We start from the raw sequence: 20,529 nt of genomic DNA, 5'->3' as shown, positions 1-20,529 counted from the left end.
CCAAGCATCCTATCATTGGGTCCCAGGGAGAAGAGGTCAGCACTCCCTCTCTACTTCCCCTCCTCAGCAAGCTGATGAGAGCAATGAGGTTGCCTCTCAGTCTCCTTTTCTCCAAACTAGACAAACCCAAAGTCCTCAGTCGCTCCTCACGGGACTTCCCTTCCATCTCTTTCACTAGCTTTGTTGTCCTCCTCTGGACTCATTCAAGGACTGTCACACCTTTAAATTGTGGGGCCCAGAACTGCACACAGTATTCAAGGTGAGGCCACACCAATGCTGAATACAGTGGGATAATCACCTCTGTTGACCAGTTGGTTATACTGTGTTTAGTGCACTGGGACAATGAGGAACTGTCCACCACAGGAGCAGACAAGGTTTGAGATCACCTAGGGAACCTGAAGGTGGACAGGCCCATGGCACCTGATGAAATACATCCACAAGTCCTGAGGGAACTGGCAGATGGAGTTGCTAAGCCACTATCCATCATATTTGAGAAGTTGTGGCAGTCTGGTGAAGTTCCTGCTGGCTGGAAAAGGAGAAACATAACCCCCATTTTTAAAAAGGGAGAAAAGGAAGACCCAGGGAACTACAGGCCAGTCAATCTCACCTCTGTACCCAGCAAGGTGATGGTTTCCTCCTGGAAACCATGCTAAGGCACATGGAAAATAAGGATGTGATTGGTGACAACCAACATAGCTTCACTAAGGGCAAGTCATGCCTGACAAATTTGGTGGCATTACAGTATTGGTGGATAAGGGAAGAGCAACTGACATCACCTACCTGGACTTATACAAAGCATTTGACACTGTCCTGCATGACATCCTTTTCTATAAGTTGGAGAGACGTGGATTTGACAGACTGAGCTCTCAGTGGATAAGGAGTTGCCTGGATGGTCACACTCAAAGAGTTGCAGTCAATGGCTCAATGTCCAAGTAGAAAGCAGTAACAAGGAGCATCCCTCAGGGATCAGTACTGGGACCAGTACTGCTTAACATCTTTGTCAGTGACATGGGCAGTGCGATTGACCACATCCTCAGCAAGTTTGCCGACAACAGGAAGGTGTGTGATGTGATTCACACTCTGGAGAGAAGGAATGCCATCCGGAGGAACCTGGGCAGACTTGAGAGGTGGGCCCATGCAAACCTCATGAAGTTCAACAAGGCCAAGTGCAAGTTCCTGCATGTGGGTTGGGGCAATCCCAAGCATAAATACAGGCTGGGCAGAGAATGGATCGAGAGCAGCCCTGAGGAGAAGGATTTGGGGGTGTTGGTGGATGAGAAGCTCAACGTGAGCCAGCAATGTGTGCTGGCAGCGCAGAAAGCCAACCACTTCCTGGGCTGCATCAAAAGAAACGTGGCCAGCAAGTCATGGTAGGTGATTCTGTTCCTCTACTGCGCTTTGGTGAGACTTCATGTGGAGTACTGCATCCAGCTCTGAAGCCCCTCACAGGACACGGGCCTGTTGGAGTGAGTCCAGAGGAGGGCCACGAAGATGATCAGAAGCCTGAAGACAGGCTGAGAGAGCTGGGGCTGTTCAGCCTGGAGAGGAAAAGGCTCCTGGGAGACCTCACTCTGGTTGTGATCTTACCCACAGCTCAGTTAACTAGGTTCTCTTATAGCACTTTTCCAGATGGGAAAAAAAGTCTCTACTGAGACCAGATGAAAAAAATCTCTGGTCTTTGGGAACTTTTGTAGTGATAAAACCCAGAAAGATCTTTGAAAAATAAGCTGGCAGCTCCTTTGCTGAAAGCTGCAATCCTGCTAAGTTGTAAATGCTTGGATAGTTACTATATTACATCACTCCTAGTTTCATTAGCTACTAATGGAACACAAAATATTTCATTACTGCTATAAAATGTGAATAAATCCTAGTGCTTATTTCAAAATATGATACAAAAATGACTTAAATGCCCTGTCCTGTAGAGTGAGTTTTAATTTAAATATGTATTAGTGTCAAAGCTTATTTTGTTCCTGTTGTATTTAAATTATTCTTTTTATTGTTCTTACTCTCTCTTCACCAAATACTGATGCTTAGCAATTTTTTGCGCTTGCTTGTTGTCTATTTTTACTCTTTGCTATCAGTTTCCTTATTTCATCTTCTGTCACTTTCCTTTTTAACCAAGCTGAATATAAAATCCTCTTTTGTTAGACTTGTAAATCTCAGATTTGGCTAAAGCATTCCTAAACATCTCTTTTTGACTTTCGCAATTTTCTCCCAGACAGCCTGAGTTTGTGAAACTGGTCTTTTTCAAACCTACATTATTGATTTAGACTGTGCAGATTTGTGCAGATATGACATAAGACCATGTTCATTTGCATCTAGGTAACCAGGTTTCACGTTTTCCAGCTTGTAAGCAATTTATTTGTACTTGCGCGAATGAGCTCCAGTATGAAATGCCTTTGCTGAATGGAGTATATTGTTTGTGTGGAGCCTAACAGGTTTCTGACTGCATTGAACAGAGCAGGGGTTCTAGGACAGAGGGAAAAGAGGCGGGTTGGGGGGAGCAAGAAAGTTGGGAAAAGCAATGGAACATATTTTTCATATTTCACATTTTAATTATCCAGGGCCAGAAAGGTCAAGAAGAAGAGGATGGGCCCACAGGATCTCCAGGAATGCCAGAGGGAGAAGATGTGCAGAAAAAAGATCAAGGACCTCCTGGACCTCCTGGGAAACTTGGACAAGATGGTCAGCCTGTGAGTATTTTCTGTCTGTTGAAAGAATGCATGTATTTTAGAAGGGGTAATTGTCATTCATCACACGTGCATAAAGGGTGGAACTCCACAGCCTCCCACACTGTCATCAGTTACACTTCTACAAGATGGGGTTTAGCTCCACCAAATCAACTCAGTAGTGTCATGCCTGCTTTGCACATGTGTCAATGCCTGTACAAGGGCCTGAGGAGAGACAATTGTCAGAAAGCACAAGGCAAACAATTGATTTGCCAACATACTAATGTTCTTAGTGCTCTACAACTTAGTGCTACAAACTCTTTGGGCAGCCTTTGCAGTGCTGCAGCACCTTCCTAGCTGTCATGTTTGAACGTGTTCAAAGCTGCTGGACTTCAGGACTCACATGCCTTCTTCAGTGGCTTCTGTGTACCCAGGATGTGTCACGTTTAGTATCCTTCTGAACCCTCAGCACAAGATGTATCCAGGTAAACAGAGGTGCAAAACACCGTGACATAGTACTTGTAACAGTTCTGGTTTGTTATTTTGGCACTGCATGACACATCAAGCAATAGTTAATTGCTTTTCTCTTTTGTTGCTTCTTGGCTACAATATTTTGTTTACTTTCTAACGAAGATGTTCTATTTTAGGGCCTTCCTGGTAAAAATGGGTTACCTGTAAGTACTCTTTTATGCATATTTTGGTAACTGAAGAAAAAAAACGAACAACATTTTTTATCAGAGACTCAGCTACATTGAAGCTTAAGCAGCGAAGTGCTTTCTGTGTGCTCTCTTTAGAAGGCAGCTCTGGTGCTGTAGTTGACTTCCTCAGGTTGCCAAGAGAGAAGGATTCAGGTTTCTAAGAGAAATTTATGATTTCCCAGTTGCCAAATAGATAAGAGGCATGGCATGCCATAAGCAGCTGTACAAGAGTCCAGCTCTGGTGAGGTTGGCTTTTTTGCAGAGAGGAACTTCAAAACCAGGACATATTCAGACCCAGGCCTCTTCCATAGCAAAACCAAGTGCTTCATTGACCCTTCATAGACACATGCTGCCATGTTGCCTGCTCCCAACCTCAGCTGTTATTAACTTTCCAGATGCACCTCTCACCCCTGAACTCTTGTGCAGTAATTCAGCTGCACCTTCTGCTTCATCGTTCCTGCTTTTCTTTCTCTACGTTCCTCTATTCTACCCTCTTCTGTCATATTGCTGTAGTCTTCCATTGTTCCTTCCTCCCCTTTCCAGATGGCTCCCATCCATAGGTCAGTTCATCACGAGCTGCTGCTGGCTTGCATATGCATCCTCCGGGGTGAAGTATTGCACAGCAATGCACACAACAACAAATCCCTAGCCGTCATATTCTATGAGTGTCTGAGCTGCTGTTGTGTATCTGCCCTCTTGATGCTTTACTGCCTGGATTCTTTGTTTCCTTACTCATTAGCTGTTGCTGCCGCTTTGTGCATCTTTCTCCTCTCTAAGACCTTCCCGCCCAGAGGCTGTCATCATTACCACGCCTGCTCCTCCTTTTGTACGCTGCCATGCACCACTGCTGTGAACTTCCTCTGTGTTCCTGCCCCCTGCAAGTGAACCTCAAATGAAACTGCTATGTTTTAAGATATTAAAAAAAAATTATTCACTAGTCGTTAATGGAATGCATTATTCAGCTCCTGCACACGTTCAGCTGCCTGCATACGTTGCTATATTCCGAGAATGTAACTGATTTTGAAACCTTAATCTAAACTCAGGTTATGTGTCATTAGGGTGTGTATGGAGAAGAGGTCTATGTTTTCCAATTAACAGGAGTCTGACTACTTTCAAGCAGAACATTTTCAAAGAAAATTCTATTAAACCAAAATATAGAAAATTCTTCAAATTTAATTCAAATGCTTCAAAAGCAATTTTATTTTGTCCTTGTAAACAAATCCTTGCAGAACAACCCTATTTCCTGTTATAGACATTTTGTTATATCTTGTTGAAATGAACGATTGTCCTGTATTTTTGATAGATGCTCTTCTGTCCATGTGTAGCTGGGTTCCAATCTTGCATATACCTGTGCAACTTTACTATTGGATTGATGTGGCTTCACTCAACAATAAAATTAGTATGCACTAGATTTATATTGGCCATATGTGTGCCACTTTTCTATAAACTTGATACCAGTTACTGTATAGGAAAAGTAATAATAGGAGAAAAAAATCTTTTAGTCTCACAGGTACATTTTTCTCCATAAAGAGTTTATATAACCCATCTTTAAATATAGTGCAGCCCTAAAACTTGTGCAGTAGAGTTCATAATCACAGTTGTCCAGATTCCTAAAATGCCATTAGGGAAAACAGAATTCATTTGTCTTCTGAGGTTTTTTTAAAGTGTCCTAGCTGAATTCATAAATAGCACCATTTTATAATAGCAGTGACTTTAAAGCTGGTGGGAGTTATTTCTAGCCAATGATCAAGCTGCCTTAGAAAAAGCATATGCGTGTTACGTGTAGATAAGATGAACATGTATAGAAATGCTATTTGCTATTAATTTGACTGGTGAAGTTTAGGGTGGAAAATGGGGTGAAATGCTATGTAGTACCACATATTCCCTGTCAGATGCAAGTCCTTAGGAACCATTCTACTTGGTAGGAACTAAATATATTCAGGTGGGTCAAGGCAGAAAGGATTTCAGTAGAAAGTGGGAACAGACTAATGTCAATAGTATGATTTGGTGCAGTCAGGGCAGCACTTTGCAGCAGTGAGTAACAAATATGTCTCACTATTCTCTGATGACTATTATTTCTGTATGAAACTAAAAGTAAATTTCTTCCAAGTGTCCTTTTTCTCAGAGTCTGAAAGTTGTTAGGGAAGAAGCAGAATTGTAGCCTGGAATTTACCTGCTGTAAGCATATTCAGCAACTTTGGAATAAATGAAGACTTTCTTACCTCTTAGATAAGTAAATAGCTAAGAGAGAGAAAATTTGAAGAGGATTTTTCAGACAGCTGTCACTATTTGTTCTAGTGGAATATTACAGTCTTCAAAATATTTGTCATCAGTGCCGTGTGGTCCAGTTGGCATCCTGTCAAATCCAAATGCAGCCCGCCAAGCGTTTCCATCTATGTCTCCCAGGCTTCACTGCCACTTTGTTGTGGGCAGAGTAGATGTGGTGCGAGGCACCATTTTGTGAACTGCCACCTGCATAAAGGTGCAAGTCCCATATTTCCTACCACTGCACAAACTAGGAGCTAGAATGTAGCGCCCTTACGTCCAGCCTCTGCTGCTAAGTGTACAACCTGTAGCCTGCATAAAAGAAAACGTCTAATTAAAAAAATTATTTCCTTTTAGGGTAAAAATGGACTTCAGGGGTTGCCAGGACTGAAAGGAAAAGCAGGTGTAAAAGGCGAAAAGGTATGTGTTCTGTTAACCAACAATCGGATACCATTTATGCTTGGACATGCGTTAATTTAGTACACTCTGAGAGGAAAAAAATAATAATAGGGAATCACAGAAAGAATTTAAACATCCTGCTGTTCACATATGAATCTGCATGAAGGGCAGCCATAACAGAATCGTAAGGATTTTTCAAGAATATGAATAAACTTCAACAGTAGAAAAAGTTGAGCTTCCACAGGAGAGCTAAGGAAGATATATTTAACACTTCATAAAGAAAAGTTAATTGTTATATAACTGCTCTGTGCAACTTACTCCACTGACTAGTGGTGATTTAACAGAGGCAGTATAATCATATTACCCTTATGAAATGAACGTGATTGAAATAAGAGCTAAACCATCTGAAGTAACAACTTGTATCACTTCTGAGCTAAAGCGAGCTATAATGGATTAATTTTAATTTTTTAAATTTAATTAATTAAAGCACGTTGTACACAACATTGGCATTCAGCCATTTACTCTGAGTGCCAAATTAATAATTAGTTTCATCTGTTTACCAAAGCAATTCAGGCTTCATAAATTCACAAACATAACCCATTTGAAGCTCATGTATTCAGATTCAATTTGAAAGGTTCCAGAATAATTTCATAGGTGAAATCAGTCTCCAGTACAGGTATTAGGTCATAAGACTGCATGACAACCCCCCCTATCTACTGAGTTTGTAAGTGGATGTCACTGCTATGATTTACGTGGCATTCGGTACTATAACCTGTCAGGTAAATACCATAACACACTTCCTGATGGCATTACGAGATTATTTTTCCTTCCTTTCTGAATAAACTCCATCACATTTTCATACCATGCCAAAATGTATAACCAACACAATCACTTTCCAACAGAGATGGATTTTCTACAGCACTTCCCAGATCAGTGCTTCTAAGATAAATCACACAGGCACCACTGAGAATAGTAATATTAAATACTTATTATTACTCATTAAATATTTATTACTATTATTAAACAGTAATAAAAAATGGAAAAGATTTCAAGATGATGGCTTTTTGTGTTTCTTCTACTTCTAAGCAAAGTGCAAATTAGCCAAAAAACTTTATTTTGCAGCTGCTGCAGCTGCTAGGTATTGTTAGGTAACCATTTTGATCTCCAGCAACAAGTGCTGCATCTACACTGCCAAATGAAACAGGCCCAGAAACTGTCTGAATTGCTGATGGTTCAGACTTGTGAGCGTGGTCCCTGACAATGGGTTGGCCCATGTCAAAAAGACCTCTCTCAGATAATGCCTCAGCATTGTCCAGGGGTAACATCGGTTGTACAGTGTTCCCAGTACGCTGCAAGATGAGACTGTGCATAGTTTGGCTCTGTTCATTCTACATACTCCCCTGGTGCTACCCCAGCAGGCTTTTTACTTTCAAACACTCACCGCGATGATGGGTTGCAGTGTAGTTCTCATGTTATTCCATGAAAATTGCACAAGACCCCCATACTCAAAATATTAACTTTGAACATACAGAGCTAAAAGAGGGCCCAGGGCCAAGTACCTAAGTACTGTGAACACAGCCAGTCTGTTCTGCCTGGCCTCAGGGCCAAAGGATTGTCCCCAGCCTTATTTTATTGATGAGAATAGGTATCGGAAAGAAAACATTTTGGCAGCAGGAGAAGCAGCTTAGCCATAGTGAGCTAGGGCTATATCTGGAAGCAAAAGACTCCTCTAGTCTGTTCCAGATTACTTACATGGCTATTTTAGAAAAGACATTGTAAGCTTCGTTTTCCATTTTTAAAATTGGGCTAATATTTTCAAGGGATACTTCAAAGAGGCATTGTGAAGATATGTAAGTCAGCAAACAGGTGCTAAAAATCCTAACGATGTGTTCAAAAGCACTAAGGAACACTGACAGGTCCACATGCTGACCTTTTTCTCGGTGGTACTTTAACCAGGCCCATTCCTGCAACAGAAAGAAGGACAAACAAGAAAACACTGCTCTGATCATCTTTTAAGCATGTGAATAATTTTTATATTATTTGTTGTCCAGCAAATTATTTCATTATTCCAATCAGTGTGATTTCCTGGGAGCTTTTATGCTGATAGGGTAAGCTTAAAGAACTGATCTGTACACACACACACACAATTCCAACCAGTTATGCTCTCTAAAGGCAGTCAGCACTTTTTCAGCACAATAATATTTAAATTTGAGGAATTTGAGGAACAGCAGCAGGATCCGCCTGCCCCTTTCTGGTTCTTCTCATTGAAAATGGGAAGCTGAGAATTAATGGGGTGCTATATATCAGTGGAGCTGGCTGTCACTTTGTCATTGTGGTCCTTCTTCAGTGCAGAGGTACAGCCATGAGATGCTCCTTGACAATGGACACAATTGGGCTTCCTAGATATGACTGTGATCCAAATGTGAGAGCTGGGTTTTTTTTTTCTTCCTTGCAGTACACACAGAGTGGAAGAAATAGCATGAAAACAAGCACAAAACACCAACAGGAGCTAATGTAATAATCACTGAAAAAAGGCAAAGGATATGTTAAAATGGATAAGGAGTATCTGTAAAAGAACATGCTGGCAGACAGTGAAAATAGCCCCAAATTAATTAAAAACATTTCTGTGAATATGACTGAAGTATCACTATAGGAACCATTTGACAAAGCCACAGGGAACAAAAGGCATTAATATATTTATCTAATGAATTCTCAAGCATAAAGAGCAAGTGACCAAAAGGCAGGTAAAATTCAGTGTTTCCTGCTACGTGACTGAATATATGAATTTAGAGAAGATAATTAAAATGCTCATAAGCCCAGATAACAAATTGGCAGGTGAGAGGGTAAAGTACAGATCAGTAGAGGCTGGCTGGGTGTCAGTTGTGTCTCTGTGACTTGTACCCCTTTGAGAAGGCTCAGTGCAACTGGTCTGGTTTCTCTCCTCCTGGTGCAAGGTGGGAAGGAGGTCCCACCTTGCAGCTCGGCAGTGTCAGGATGGATGGGTAGGAATCTAATCTACATTGGTAGAGGGGAGGCTGAGCTTTTCAATCCCAAAGGTGAGAGAAGCTCTGGGATATAAGCAGTTGAATCGCTCACTCTTCTCCTCTAAACGTACATCTACACTGAAACCAGGATCTTCATGCAGGAAGAATGTCCAAAAAGCACATTGAGGAACTCCTCGGCACGGTGAATTGTGGTTATTGAATGCCAAAGGCCAGAAATGTGAGACAGCCAGGGAGGGAGAGGAGGGCACTGTATTTTCTCCTGGTATTCCCTCTGTCAGATGGATCAGGTAAAAAGCAAGTGGCATCGATTAATTTTAGAGGTATACAAGACTTCAGAAAATTAAATTAAATGAGTACCAATCATTTGATGAAACCAGCATGCATATTAAACAATCACAATGTTTTGGTCTGCCAGTTATTTATGATCCTAATGGCACCATTTTAGGAGACACATCCTTCTCCCAAAAGAGTTTAAAACAAAAAGGCTAAATCCTGCTTATTGAATTCTCCAGAAAAAAGGCACATAGGTAGTTGAGAATGAAAAGATACATTACAAAAGACTTCCAATTTAAGATTTAAAAAGTTGAGGCAGAACGTCAACTCTTGAGTGAAAAATGTTGGGGTTGAGCAGAAAATTTAATAAAAGTCATAAATATCTTTAGCAGAAGCACTTCAAACTAACCTCAGCAAAATGTCAGAGATGATGTAACAAAGCCAAAGAAGAAGAAATGGTAGTAATTATGAGAGAAAAAGACACAGTTCTGAACAGGGCCTTTCATTGTGTTGGCAGTAGATAAAGGTCAACACATAGAAGGATAATCATGACATGGTGGGATTGGAAAAAGCATTACAGATGGTAGCAATAAAATGAAGAAATTTATTTATTGAGTGCCATGGTGTGACCCCACTTTCTACTTGTTCATTTATTGGGGGGTAGAGGGTGGGGAGGAGCATATAATGTACCCTAAAATTGTAAGATTTACCGCAAAACATTATTCTGACAAGAAGTAAACACTGTCTAATGCTATTAATGCTGCTTGTACATTTGCAAATTCATTGCAGAAGTTAGAAAGGGAAAAGTCCTTTCTTCCTTTGCCAGTGGAAAGATCGTGTTTCTTGGGAGCTTGTCTTAGAAATGAACAAAGTTCAACTCCGCTCATGGCATCTAAGCACGCACTTCTGTTGTTTCTTATGACTAGAAATCCACAGATTGCACCTAGTGCTGGAAAACCCTGTTCTGCGTTTGTATGATTAAATCCTTGCTGATTCATCTTCATTCCTGTTTTAGGGTGATCCTGGTGAGGGATTGCCAGGACCCCCTGGACTGCCGGGACCTGTGGGACCATCTGCTCCTTCCAGAGGATTTGTGAGTATTTGGGGTTCTCTGACAACGAGCTTGGCTTGCCATAGAGGAATCCAGAACTAAATAGGAGGTTTCTCTGGGAAAGTAGCCTGACTGCCACAGAGATATTCATGTTTTCTAAAACGCTCATGCAGAAATGCAAATAAATATGTAGCTAAAGTGTGTGAGTGTTGTAATCTACAGAAACACCCAGTATTCACATTTTGAAAAGCCAGTTGATGTGTGTGTTCTCCTGTGCAAAAGCAATAATATATGGGAGATCAAGAGACAAAAATTTCCTCAAAAAGGCATTATAAACCTGAATTATTCATTTTTTTCCTGCCACTGAACACAGAAACGGTTTGACAGTCACTTACGTTTGCTGTCATTAAATACTACAACACATACCAGTGTGGTGACAGTGTTCATCTTTTGAATGCTCCGTACTCCGGCAATGTTTCAGATTCATCTCTCTTCTCTACTTGGGCCTTTCCCACTGTTTTCATGAGGATACATGTGTACGCAGCTGAAGAAGGAATCTGGCCTGAATTTTCAATTCATGGTGTGGGAGTTGATTTTACATGTAGACACAGCCCCCCACTGACACCAGTAGGAGTCCTGGGGTGGACTCTTAAACAAAACTACTACTGAGCATTGTGAGTATTTAACAAGAGTTTGCAATATATTCCAGTGACCAAAATGGATTGTATGGTCCTCTGATCTAAGATCTGCTGGAATTATACCAATCTGTTTCCATAGCATAAAAATAGAGTAACAGTGTTATTAAGGATTGCAGTATTTAGGAAATGGCCTCAAGTTGCGCCAGGGGAGGTTCAGATTGGATATTAGGAAATTTTTTTACACTGAAAGGGTTATTAAGCATCGGAATGGGCTGCCCAGGGAAGTGGTTGAGGCACCATCCCTGGAGGTATTTAAAAGACGGGTTGACATGGTGCTCAGTGACATGGTTTAGTGATGGTTTTTTATCGGAGTTAGGTTGATGATTGGACTCGATGATCTTAAAGGTCCCTTCCAACATAGAGAATTCTATGATTCTATGATTTAACCTCCATTGATACTGACTTCAGGAGACCAGCAAGGCAGCTCCAGATCGCTAGGACAAGGTGCTCCAGTCCCATAGCATTTCTCACCCAAAGGCCACATCTCTCAATGTAGCAGCGAGCACCAGGTCCTGTACCGCCTTTAATTTCTTGTTGTCTGTCATAGCAAGTTTCAAGGCATTTTATTCTGAAGTGAAAGAAGGCTCAGTGCAGCCAGGGAATACATTACTGACTCCTGGACTTTTGAAACATTAGCTTTGGTACTATTTTAACTGATTCAGGTACTAGTTCTCTGTGTACTTTGGGCTGTGGTTTACAAAGCATACACAGCTATGAAACTCCTCAAGGACTTGCAATGGGAATCTGTAGTTAATTTACTTTTATGTGAGTTGACATTATTTAATTTTAAATGTGGTGAAACTCACGCATGTAGAAAAGTTACCTTTCAACTGCCAAGTTTGTTTGTTGCACATTTTTGTTTATTCCTTTTAATTTTTAAAATTATGAGTTCTAGAAAACTTTCATAGCAAGTTCTCTAATTTAAAAAACTGGATAACTGTACTTCGTTTCACTTTGCTATATATACTATGCAGACAACCTGGCAAGTTTTTCATGAAAAATACTTTTTTTCCTTTAGAGAATTAAAAAAATTATTTGACAGTAAGTATGCTGACTGTAATTTGCATTATAGATTCCGTAATATAGGAAGATGTTTTGAAGTTGGAGAAGCTTGAATCTATGAAATTGTCTTATAGATGACAATATTAATATTTAGTATATTAATTTCCCTTGATAAAATGCCTCTTTGGATTCCAGTTGTAGGAATCTCAGAATTTTGAACTAAAAGGCACATTCTAGGAAACAGTGGCTAGTTGTTAGGTATGCTTTTTAGAATATTGTTAATGTTGATGGGTATCTTTCCAAAGTTAAAATTTGTCTGAGATATTGCTTCATCTTCAGTTCACTTAAACAGTCCCATAGCGTGTTTTGTCCTGCAGGATTGTTATGACTGTACTCACAGAGCGTCTGCACGTAAATATAGAGCTGAGTGTCTACAAAATCGATGGTATGAAACACCGGAAACATGACTGAAATGTTTTTGTTGTATAATTTATTTTGCCAGTGACAGTCTGCTGCAATGATATTGACTATAGCTTTATTTGCAGTAATTGGCAAGCAATACTTTCATTTGTCCTCTTTAGAAGCATTTTAAAACAGAATTCTCCTAATTCCAGGATAGTCTGGAACCTGAAGAATCGGGTTCTGGAGATATTGACGGAGAGACTGAGATTTTAAGAGTAAGTATATATTGATGTTCATTTCTCATTAGTATAATAAAGATTGTAGCAGGTCCATTTTCATTGACAGTGGTATAATTTCACAATGCAAATTTTGTACGTTTCATTCACCACATCCAGAAATGCTTTGTAGGGAACAGTGGAAGTTTCATTTTAATATCTAAAAAAGGCCTAAGTGAGTGTGAGTGGGGAAGAAGTGTGAGAAAGATTCATCAATAATACTGCAGCTCTCTAAGGAATGAACTCTCTGGATGCCTGTCCACTATGAGCTCCAGAGTGCTATAGCATTCTGAGGCCTCTGTTTTGCAACGCATCTATTGATATTTTTCATTCTCTCTGATTGGTTTCTGCCTCAAGACTTCTTTTCTGTTTCTTCTTTCCCCCAAAGTGCTGAATACCTTATTCCCAAGGCTTTTCAGGAAGGAATTGTCTTGTGCTCCCAGTTTAGGAAACTAGCCTTTTTAGATGCCCTATGTAGTTAACAAGACGGGTGAGTGCTTGGAATGGCTCCCCGCAGAAGCCACTGTTGACTCTACTGAAAATCCGAGATGACCATCTTCCTAACAGAACCCTGTAGACGACTCTTAAGCCAGAATTAAAGCGTTCTTGCCTTACAGTGCCGTGTTCCAAAATTTCAAACTGTCCGTGTTTGCCTGCTAATGCGATCAGTAACAAGGATGGACTTGCGCATGAGAGAGAATATTTGCAAACATACTATTTCTCCTAAAGTAACGTATTTCATGCATTTTATTCAATTTAAATAGCTCTGCTTATGTCCACACAGGATAGATCTTTGGAAGAGAGGCTATTTTTACAGCACTAAGCTGTAACACTAAGACAGTCAGGTCTTGACCATGAGTACAAATTCTCAGTGCTCCAGCAATCCCATGGAGGAACTACTTTGAAAGGAGTAGAGAAAAAACTAACCACTTCCCTCTGTTCAGTGATCCCTTGATTTCATTTTGGTTACGTTTCTCAACATTAGGTTGATAATTGGAATATCTCTAAGGTCTTGACTGGGTTACAGAGAGCTGACACAGAATTTCTTGGTTTTTAATTTCCTGCTTGCTGTTGTGTGCCATGAGGTGGCACAATTCAGAGAGCAAGGATGGAGGAGGTCAGTGTGACCCTACACAAGGAGTGTATCTGTGAAACTAAAATTGATTCTTAATGAAGCAGAAGGCGGATGGTAACCCAAGCTGAGGGTTTTATGAACATGGACAGTCTGGGTGAGCTTTTCCTGTTCCATGTATTTATACAAATGTACCTGGCTAAGGCCATTTCTAACAATGCTGCTGATTTATCCAGGGTCTTCCTGGGCCACCAGGCCCTCCAGGACTTCCTGGTCTTCCAGGAAAGCCAGCACCTGATTCAGGTGTAGGACCTTCTGGGTCACCAGGGGAAGATGGAGCTTCTGGTGAACCAGGCCCTGAGGTGAGTACCCATTTGTGCACAAACATTAATGTTTTTTCTGTTCTACAACACTAAGTTCTAAAGCTTACAGTCTGTATAATTCTTAATAATATTGCAGACTATTTTTAATTGAAGAGTTTGGATTTTATGCATATTTTTACAAAAAAAAACCCCGAACAAATAAACGTCTAGTTAACCAAAGCACATTATGCCACAGAAGGATGTACATTTTGCAGAAAGATGCTGGTGAATCTGTACCAGAATAAATAAAAAGTAAGGATGCTTTTACCAACACTGAATAAGGCTAAGGAATATTTTTCCTGTGGTGCTTTCAGGACAATAAAGTTTGCTAAATCACTTACATAATCCGCAGGGAATTTTTAGCAGAATTGAGTTTCCTCTTTCAGGAACTGTCTTCCTTCTTTTTCTATAGCTACGTAGAAACACTTATTCCTGTGGACATGTAAAATACAATTTGACTGTAAAGAGGTTTGTTAAGAGTTCAAGTGTTACCTATTTATTAACAAATCCTCAGTATTGGCTGTTTGGATTGTGAAATGTAGTATCTCTGACAAACACGTTTTCATGGTTGTGGGTTTGTTTGTTTGTAAACAAAAAGGCTAGAAGCTTGTTATTTCAGTTAAAAGCTGAGATTCTCACCTGGTGGTGGGGAGGCTATCCAGCGTCGCTAGCCTTCCAATAATATTTCAAGACTAAAATATTTTTGGAGAGTAATAACAAACTTTTTGAAGTAGGTTGTTTTTTTTTTAAAGTGCCATAAATATTTCCCACTAAGTGCTGTGAATACTTCAGACTAAGAGAACTGCAAGTGCTAAGGACCCTGGCAGTTTTGTCTTACTTAAAGCATGAACAGAAGTCCTTCTAGAAAATAACCAGGAAAAAGGCATAGCTTTATTACATAAATGCAGTGCCTGGCCAGTCTTTTCTGGTTTTCAATTAATTAATTACCTTACTTTGTATTGTAATTGTTTGAAGTTAAGCTATTTCTAGTCATATCTAGACACTAAATTCCTGGTTTAAACCTAAAAAAAAAAAATCACCTCATCTGGGAGATAGGAAAGTATCGTGTTCTGAAAAGTCCTGCAGAGAGGCCTGTCATGAAAATCATAGAATCATAGAATGGTTAGAGTTCGAAGGGACCTTAAAGATCATCACGTTCCAACCCCCCTGCCATGGGCAGGGACACCTCCGCTAGAGCAGGTTGCTCAAAGCCCCATCCAGCCTGGCCTTAAACACTTCCAGGGATGGGGCATCCACAACTTCCCTGGGCAACCTGTTCCAGTGCTTTACCACCCTCACAGGAAAGAATTTCCTCCTAATATCTAATCTAAATCTCCCCTCTTCCAATTTAAAACCATTACCCCTTGTCCTGTCACTACATTTCCTGACAAAGAGTCCCTCTCCGGCTCTCCTGTAGGCTCCCTTCAGATATTGGAAGGCTGCTATGAGGTCTCCCCGGAGCCTTCTCTTCTCCAGGCTGAACAACCCCAACTCTCTCAGCCTGTCTTCATAAGGGAGGTGCTCCAGCCCTCTGATCATCTTTGTGGCCCTCCGCTGGACCCGTTCCAACAGGTCCGTGTCCTTCCTGTGTTGAGGACTCCAAAGGTGCACACCGTACTCCAGGTGGGGTCTCACGAGCTCAGAGTAGAGGGGTAGAATCACCTTCCACGACCCACTGGCCACGCTTCTCTTGATGCAGCCCAGGATGCGGTTGGCTTTCTGGGCCGCCAGTGCACGTTGCTGGCTCGTGTTGAGCTTCTCATCCACCAACACCCGCAAGTCCTTCTCCTCAGGGCTGCTCTCGATCCATTCTCCGCCCAGCCTGTATTTGTGCCTATTTTGGGAGCATTTCTCAGAACCATAGTATCTTCAAAACTACAATATCCTCAGAGAATAATCGGAGGTCTTCAGTCCTCTAATACAGACCAGTGTTGCTTCCCAGTGCTCATATATTTTATATTGATAATCATTTTTCAGTAAAATGAAGGTGCTTAGTATCTTAAGGCTGGCTATCAGAAGCAGTCTGCTTTATGACCAGACATATTTTCCCATAAAAGAGGATGTTCTTTATATTTAGATAATCTTTTATTTTCAAGATGAATGTGTTCCCTGTTGTGCAATCTAGAATTTCAGATGCTGCTTGTGACCAATCATTTTTCTGCTGCAACAGAAATCATTGTTGTCCACTTTCAGGATGATTCCTGGGAAACATATCAATTAAAGAAGTAGAAGTTAAATGTTAACCAGATTGCCAAAGTACGTTTTCAGAAAAATCAGACCATGACAGCTCTGCAGTCTGCTGCAGGAAAACTCCAGCTATTAAGACTACAGATCCATGCATTCCCACACTTTGAGGTGACCTAAGAAACTGTAGCCCTGCTCTCCAAAGATTTACACACATTTGCACACTCTGGATAAATGAAGTGAGATCTATTTACAACAGAAAATTTTGGATGGGAATCCTCATTCAGTTACACAACACATTGAAATAGTTGTGTAATTAAAGGTCTTTGGTTGTGAATCCTAATTTTGGAAGACTAGACAATTGAGTTGTGTGCAGGCTTAAGTCCTTGCTAAATCAAGAACTTTGTGATGTAACATCTCTTCTCTTGGAAATGTTTGGGCAAAGGCTGCCTTTTGTAACAGGAAATACAGCAGTATTTCTGTTGTTCACTAACTGCTCCACGTTGAATCTGATACTGATGTGATACTGATCTGATCAAATACATATTTTCTAAATGCTACATGAAGTTAAGTTGCCTCATGGCGTGGTATAAGAATATTATCTATGGTTCTTTTTTTAAAGTAGCTCACAAATGCATGCTGAAGTGAATAACAAATCTCCAAATGTTGCTTGCTAGCTACATAAGTGAGACTATTCAAAAGCTGTAAAGGAACTAAGCAATTTTAGAGCAATGAAACTTAAAATTGCTAAGCAGTGCAGGGGAAATAGTCTCTCAGATTTAGAACAATTATTGTTGTTAGGCAACCTCTTTTCTAATCCTCCTCTGTCTATGTAATCATGGCAAAATACAATGTGAAAATGTTTGAAACACACTGAAAACATTTCTGATCTTTTTAATATTAGAAAGAATTGATTAGTTATTCTATCACATACATCCAAAGGGGGATAGAATAATAGGGGGGAAAGTAAGGAGAGCAGGGAAAATGAGGCCTTTGTGACCATTCTAAAAACACCAGAGAAAAATGTTTTCTATCTCCTTCTGCAACCATTTATATCCTTCCCCAAAACATATGAATAAATAAATCAATAAAAGATTCTCAGAGGCCAGAATGCACACCTGTAAATTTAATTAAAGGCTTTCTGCAGCCCAATTTTTAAAACATAGGGCATGGAAATATGCGTGCAACTGTTCCCTTTCTTGCATGTATAGTTGCTGTGGGCTGGACTTCAATACCTGTACTGATTGAGTGGTTGACCCTACAGCTGGTTTTTCCCAACCTGGCTGCTCACTCAAATGCATGCTAAGTCACAGATACAACACAGGAAACTGGCAAAATTGAAGTGAGGCACCACACAGAAGACCTTGGCCACTTTCTGACTTTGTCAATACCAATGTATTCTCAGCCAGCTCTCATCTGGCACTGAGGTTGCCAAAAGTGTTGATGGCTGAAGTGCATGTGGATTTCAGCCCCATCACATCTGTAGCAGTGTTGTCAAAACCTGCTTGGGTAGCACCATCATTTTGCAGGCTAACATTATATTTACATTACGTTGGTTTATATTTTTTTTGTGATTGTTTGATATAGTTTTCTATTAAAATGTATTTAAGTACTGTTTTGATACAAAGCCAAACTCTCAGAAGATAAGAAATACAAATGTTGGAACTTAACAGTGTTAGGTGCTACCTGGTGCTACCCATTTGTCTTTCATAATGCTGTATCATCGGTTGGTCCAAAATATTTATATGCATGTGCTAGGAAGAGGGCTCTCAAGTGGCATCTGCTTTAAATTTACTATCATCTACAGGGTCCTCAAGGTCCTCCTGGTCTTGATGGAGTGGTTGGCCCACCAGGACGGAAGGGAGAAAAGGTAAGTTAAACATCTGTCTTGCTCCTGCTTCAGTGGAAAATCTTTGTCAGTTCTAGGCTGTAAAAATCATAAATTGTTGTCCCTGCAAAGCAGTGTTGGCTGGCTTCAGTACTTTTTAAATTGAATCCAGCTGCTAATGGCTTGTTAGAACACATCTCAAAAGGCATATTCAGAAATCCAGAATTCCCTATTGGGTACAGTCTCATTTTCTGCAGCATGCAATATTCAAAATGCAATATGAGCTATTCTGTTGTGATTTGCCAGTAAAAAAACAGTCATGACTGGACTTATGCAGTTGTGTTTGAAGGTGGGAAATAAAGAACTCCACCTAGTCCAGACTGGCACAGACCGACCGTGTATTCCCTGCGGAAAGCACCTTCTATGGTGCATGTCTATACCAGGGCAACTGGAATTACTTGTTTGGATCCTGTGGACCAATGACACATCAACTTTTGTACACTTCTGCAGCAGCGTGTGATTGTCTTAGCTGCTGGCTACTGCACTGTGCTTCCCACAGCTATGATATCCCACCCCGACATTCGTGGCAGTTCCACCCTTCGTTCACGCCTTGATGAGACATTTCAGCTTCCTAACCTGGCAGCAAGGTTTTCTGTTGACTTGCTGCACCGGTTGGCTTCATGCATGATCGTATGAAGCACCATGGCCAGCAAAAGGGGAGGAGCGGGGAACATGTAAATGAAAGCAAGAGATCATAGCATCCAGCAGATAGATTTTCTTGTGTTACTGTGGAACCAAAACCTACACATTGCAAAATTGCCACTCTTTTTAAGTTTCCCCAAATTACTGCATCCATTTTTTTTTGCATCCTGCTTCAAGAGATGGTACAGCAGAGAGCTATGGAGATGGCCAGGGGCCTTGAGTGCATAACCAATGAGAAGAAGGTGAAGGAGCAAAAATATCATAAATGTGGTTTTGTTGCCTGTCTAATGCTCCTACTGCAAGTAATTAGGATTGGTTTTCTTTTACAGGGTGATCAAGGTCTTCCTGGTTCTGTTGGTCCAAAGGTAAAAAAAAAGCAAAACACAAAAATACAAAAAAAACCCCCAAAAAACCCCACCACAGTATCTTTATAGCATAACAGTATCACCCTAATACAGCATGTTACTGAAAAGGGCTGAGAAGCCTAAAATATTATTATTGTGAAACCTAACAAAGTCAAGAATCTTGGCTTCTTAGTTGTCCAAAGTACTTCTCTAAGAAGTGTGGCCAGGAGGTCGAGGGAGGTAATTCTTCCCTCTGCTCCGCTCTTGTGAGACCCCACCTGGAGTGCTGCATCCAGCTCTGGGCCCCCAGCATAAGAAACACTTGGACCTGCTTGAGCAGGTCCAGAGGAGGGTCATGAAGATGATCAGTGGAAGCCCCCTCCCTGGAAGTTTTCAAGGCCAGGTTGGATAGGGCTTTGAGCAACATGATCTATGGGAAGTTGTCCCTGCCCATGGTAGGGGGGCTGGAGCTAGATGATCTTTAAGGTCCCTTCTAACCCAAACCATTCCATGATTCTACTTACTTGCATCTACTGGGCATGTTCAGTATACTGACAGACTGACGTTTTATTTTAGGGTGAAACTGGAGTCACTGGATCAATAGGCCCCAAAGGACAAGCTGGTGCTGTTGGGCCTCCTGGGAAACCTGGACCACCAGGACCTCCTGGGCCCCCTGGACCTCCTGGACCTCCAGGACTAAGCTACGGTTTGGGATTTGAGGTATTTTGCTATTATGGGGTTAGTTGTAGCTATGGATCTACTTCCTTCAGAGGAGGGACAGTGTAATTACTGGTATATTTCACAGCTATTTGAAGCTGAATTGATGACAAATAGAGACTGAAATTTACCTAGCAGTAGCCTACGATTCCTTCAATGTTTGACCGTATAATTGGCCACACTTAGGCCAAGGAAGTCATGGATTTCTTTGGGCATTTTGCATGAAACTATTCAGTAGTAAAAGTGTTCAGGTGCTATTTTTGATGCTTATATCATTGCTAATATAAAGTGCTCAAATACTGTACCACAAGAAAAAACTTCTTTAGCCCTTTTTATGTAAATAATTTACAGCAATGATTTAAATATACACAGAGACATGACAGTATTAATTAAAATCAAACTGCAGGTCCCTTTTAAGCTATAACTTTTCCCATGCTGTCATTTTTGAGGCCACGAGTTTAGTTTAGGCATGTCACTTACGTAATTTGTAAATACAGTGACAGTTGCCGGACATTTCTGACCTCATTGTCTGTTCTACTCAGAAGATAACTGTTGTATTTTTTTAAAAATGTAGGTGCTACTG

The 20,529-nt window shown here is 40.7% G+C and overlaps 1 protein-coding gene across 2 annotated transcripts in view; it reads left to right on the top strand.

Moving 5' to 3' along the window:
* The window catches only part of COL15A1 (collagen type XV alpha 1 chain), a 142,973-nt gene that overhangs the window by 63,653 nt on the left and 58,791 nt on the right, over window positions 1-20,529 (top strand). For both annotated transcript variants that reach the window (XM_074147010.1, XM_074147011.1), the window contains exons 8-16: window positions 2,565-2,693; window positions 3,317-3,343; window positions 5,990-6,052; window positions 10,325-10,402; window positions 12,675-12,737; window positions 14,046-14,171; window positions 18,163-18,225; window positions 19,215-19,250; window positions 19,806-19,949. In XM_074147010.1, the coding sequence (XP_074003111.1) occupies window positions 2,565-2,693; window positions 3,317-3,343; window positions 5,990-6,052; window positions 10,325-10,402; window positions 12,675-12,737; window positions 14,046-14,171; window positions 18,163-18,225; window positions 19,215-19,250; window positions 19,806-19,949 (729 nt within the window). The remainder of the gene's footprint in view (window positions 1-2,564; window positions 2,694-3,316; window positions 3,344-5,989; window positions 6,053-10,324; window positions 10,403-12,674; window positions 12,738-14,045; window positions 14,172-18,162; window positions 18,226-19,214; window positions 19,251-19,805; window positions 19,950-20,529) is intronic.

Source organism: Numenius arquata, chromosome 4, assembly GCF_964106895.1.
Source record: "Numenius arquata chromosome 4, bNumArq3.hap1.1, whole genome shotgun sequence".
Taxonomy (NCBI): Eukaryota; Metazoa; Chordata; class Aves; order Charadriiformes; family Scolopacidae; genus Numenius; species Numenius arquata.
Note: the sequence above shows the minus strand (reverse complement) of the source record. Positions and strands in the feature narration are given on the sequence as shown.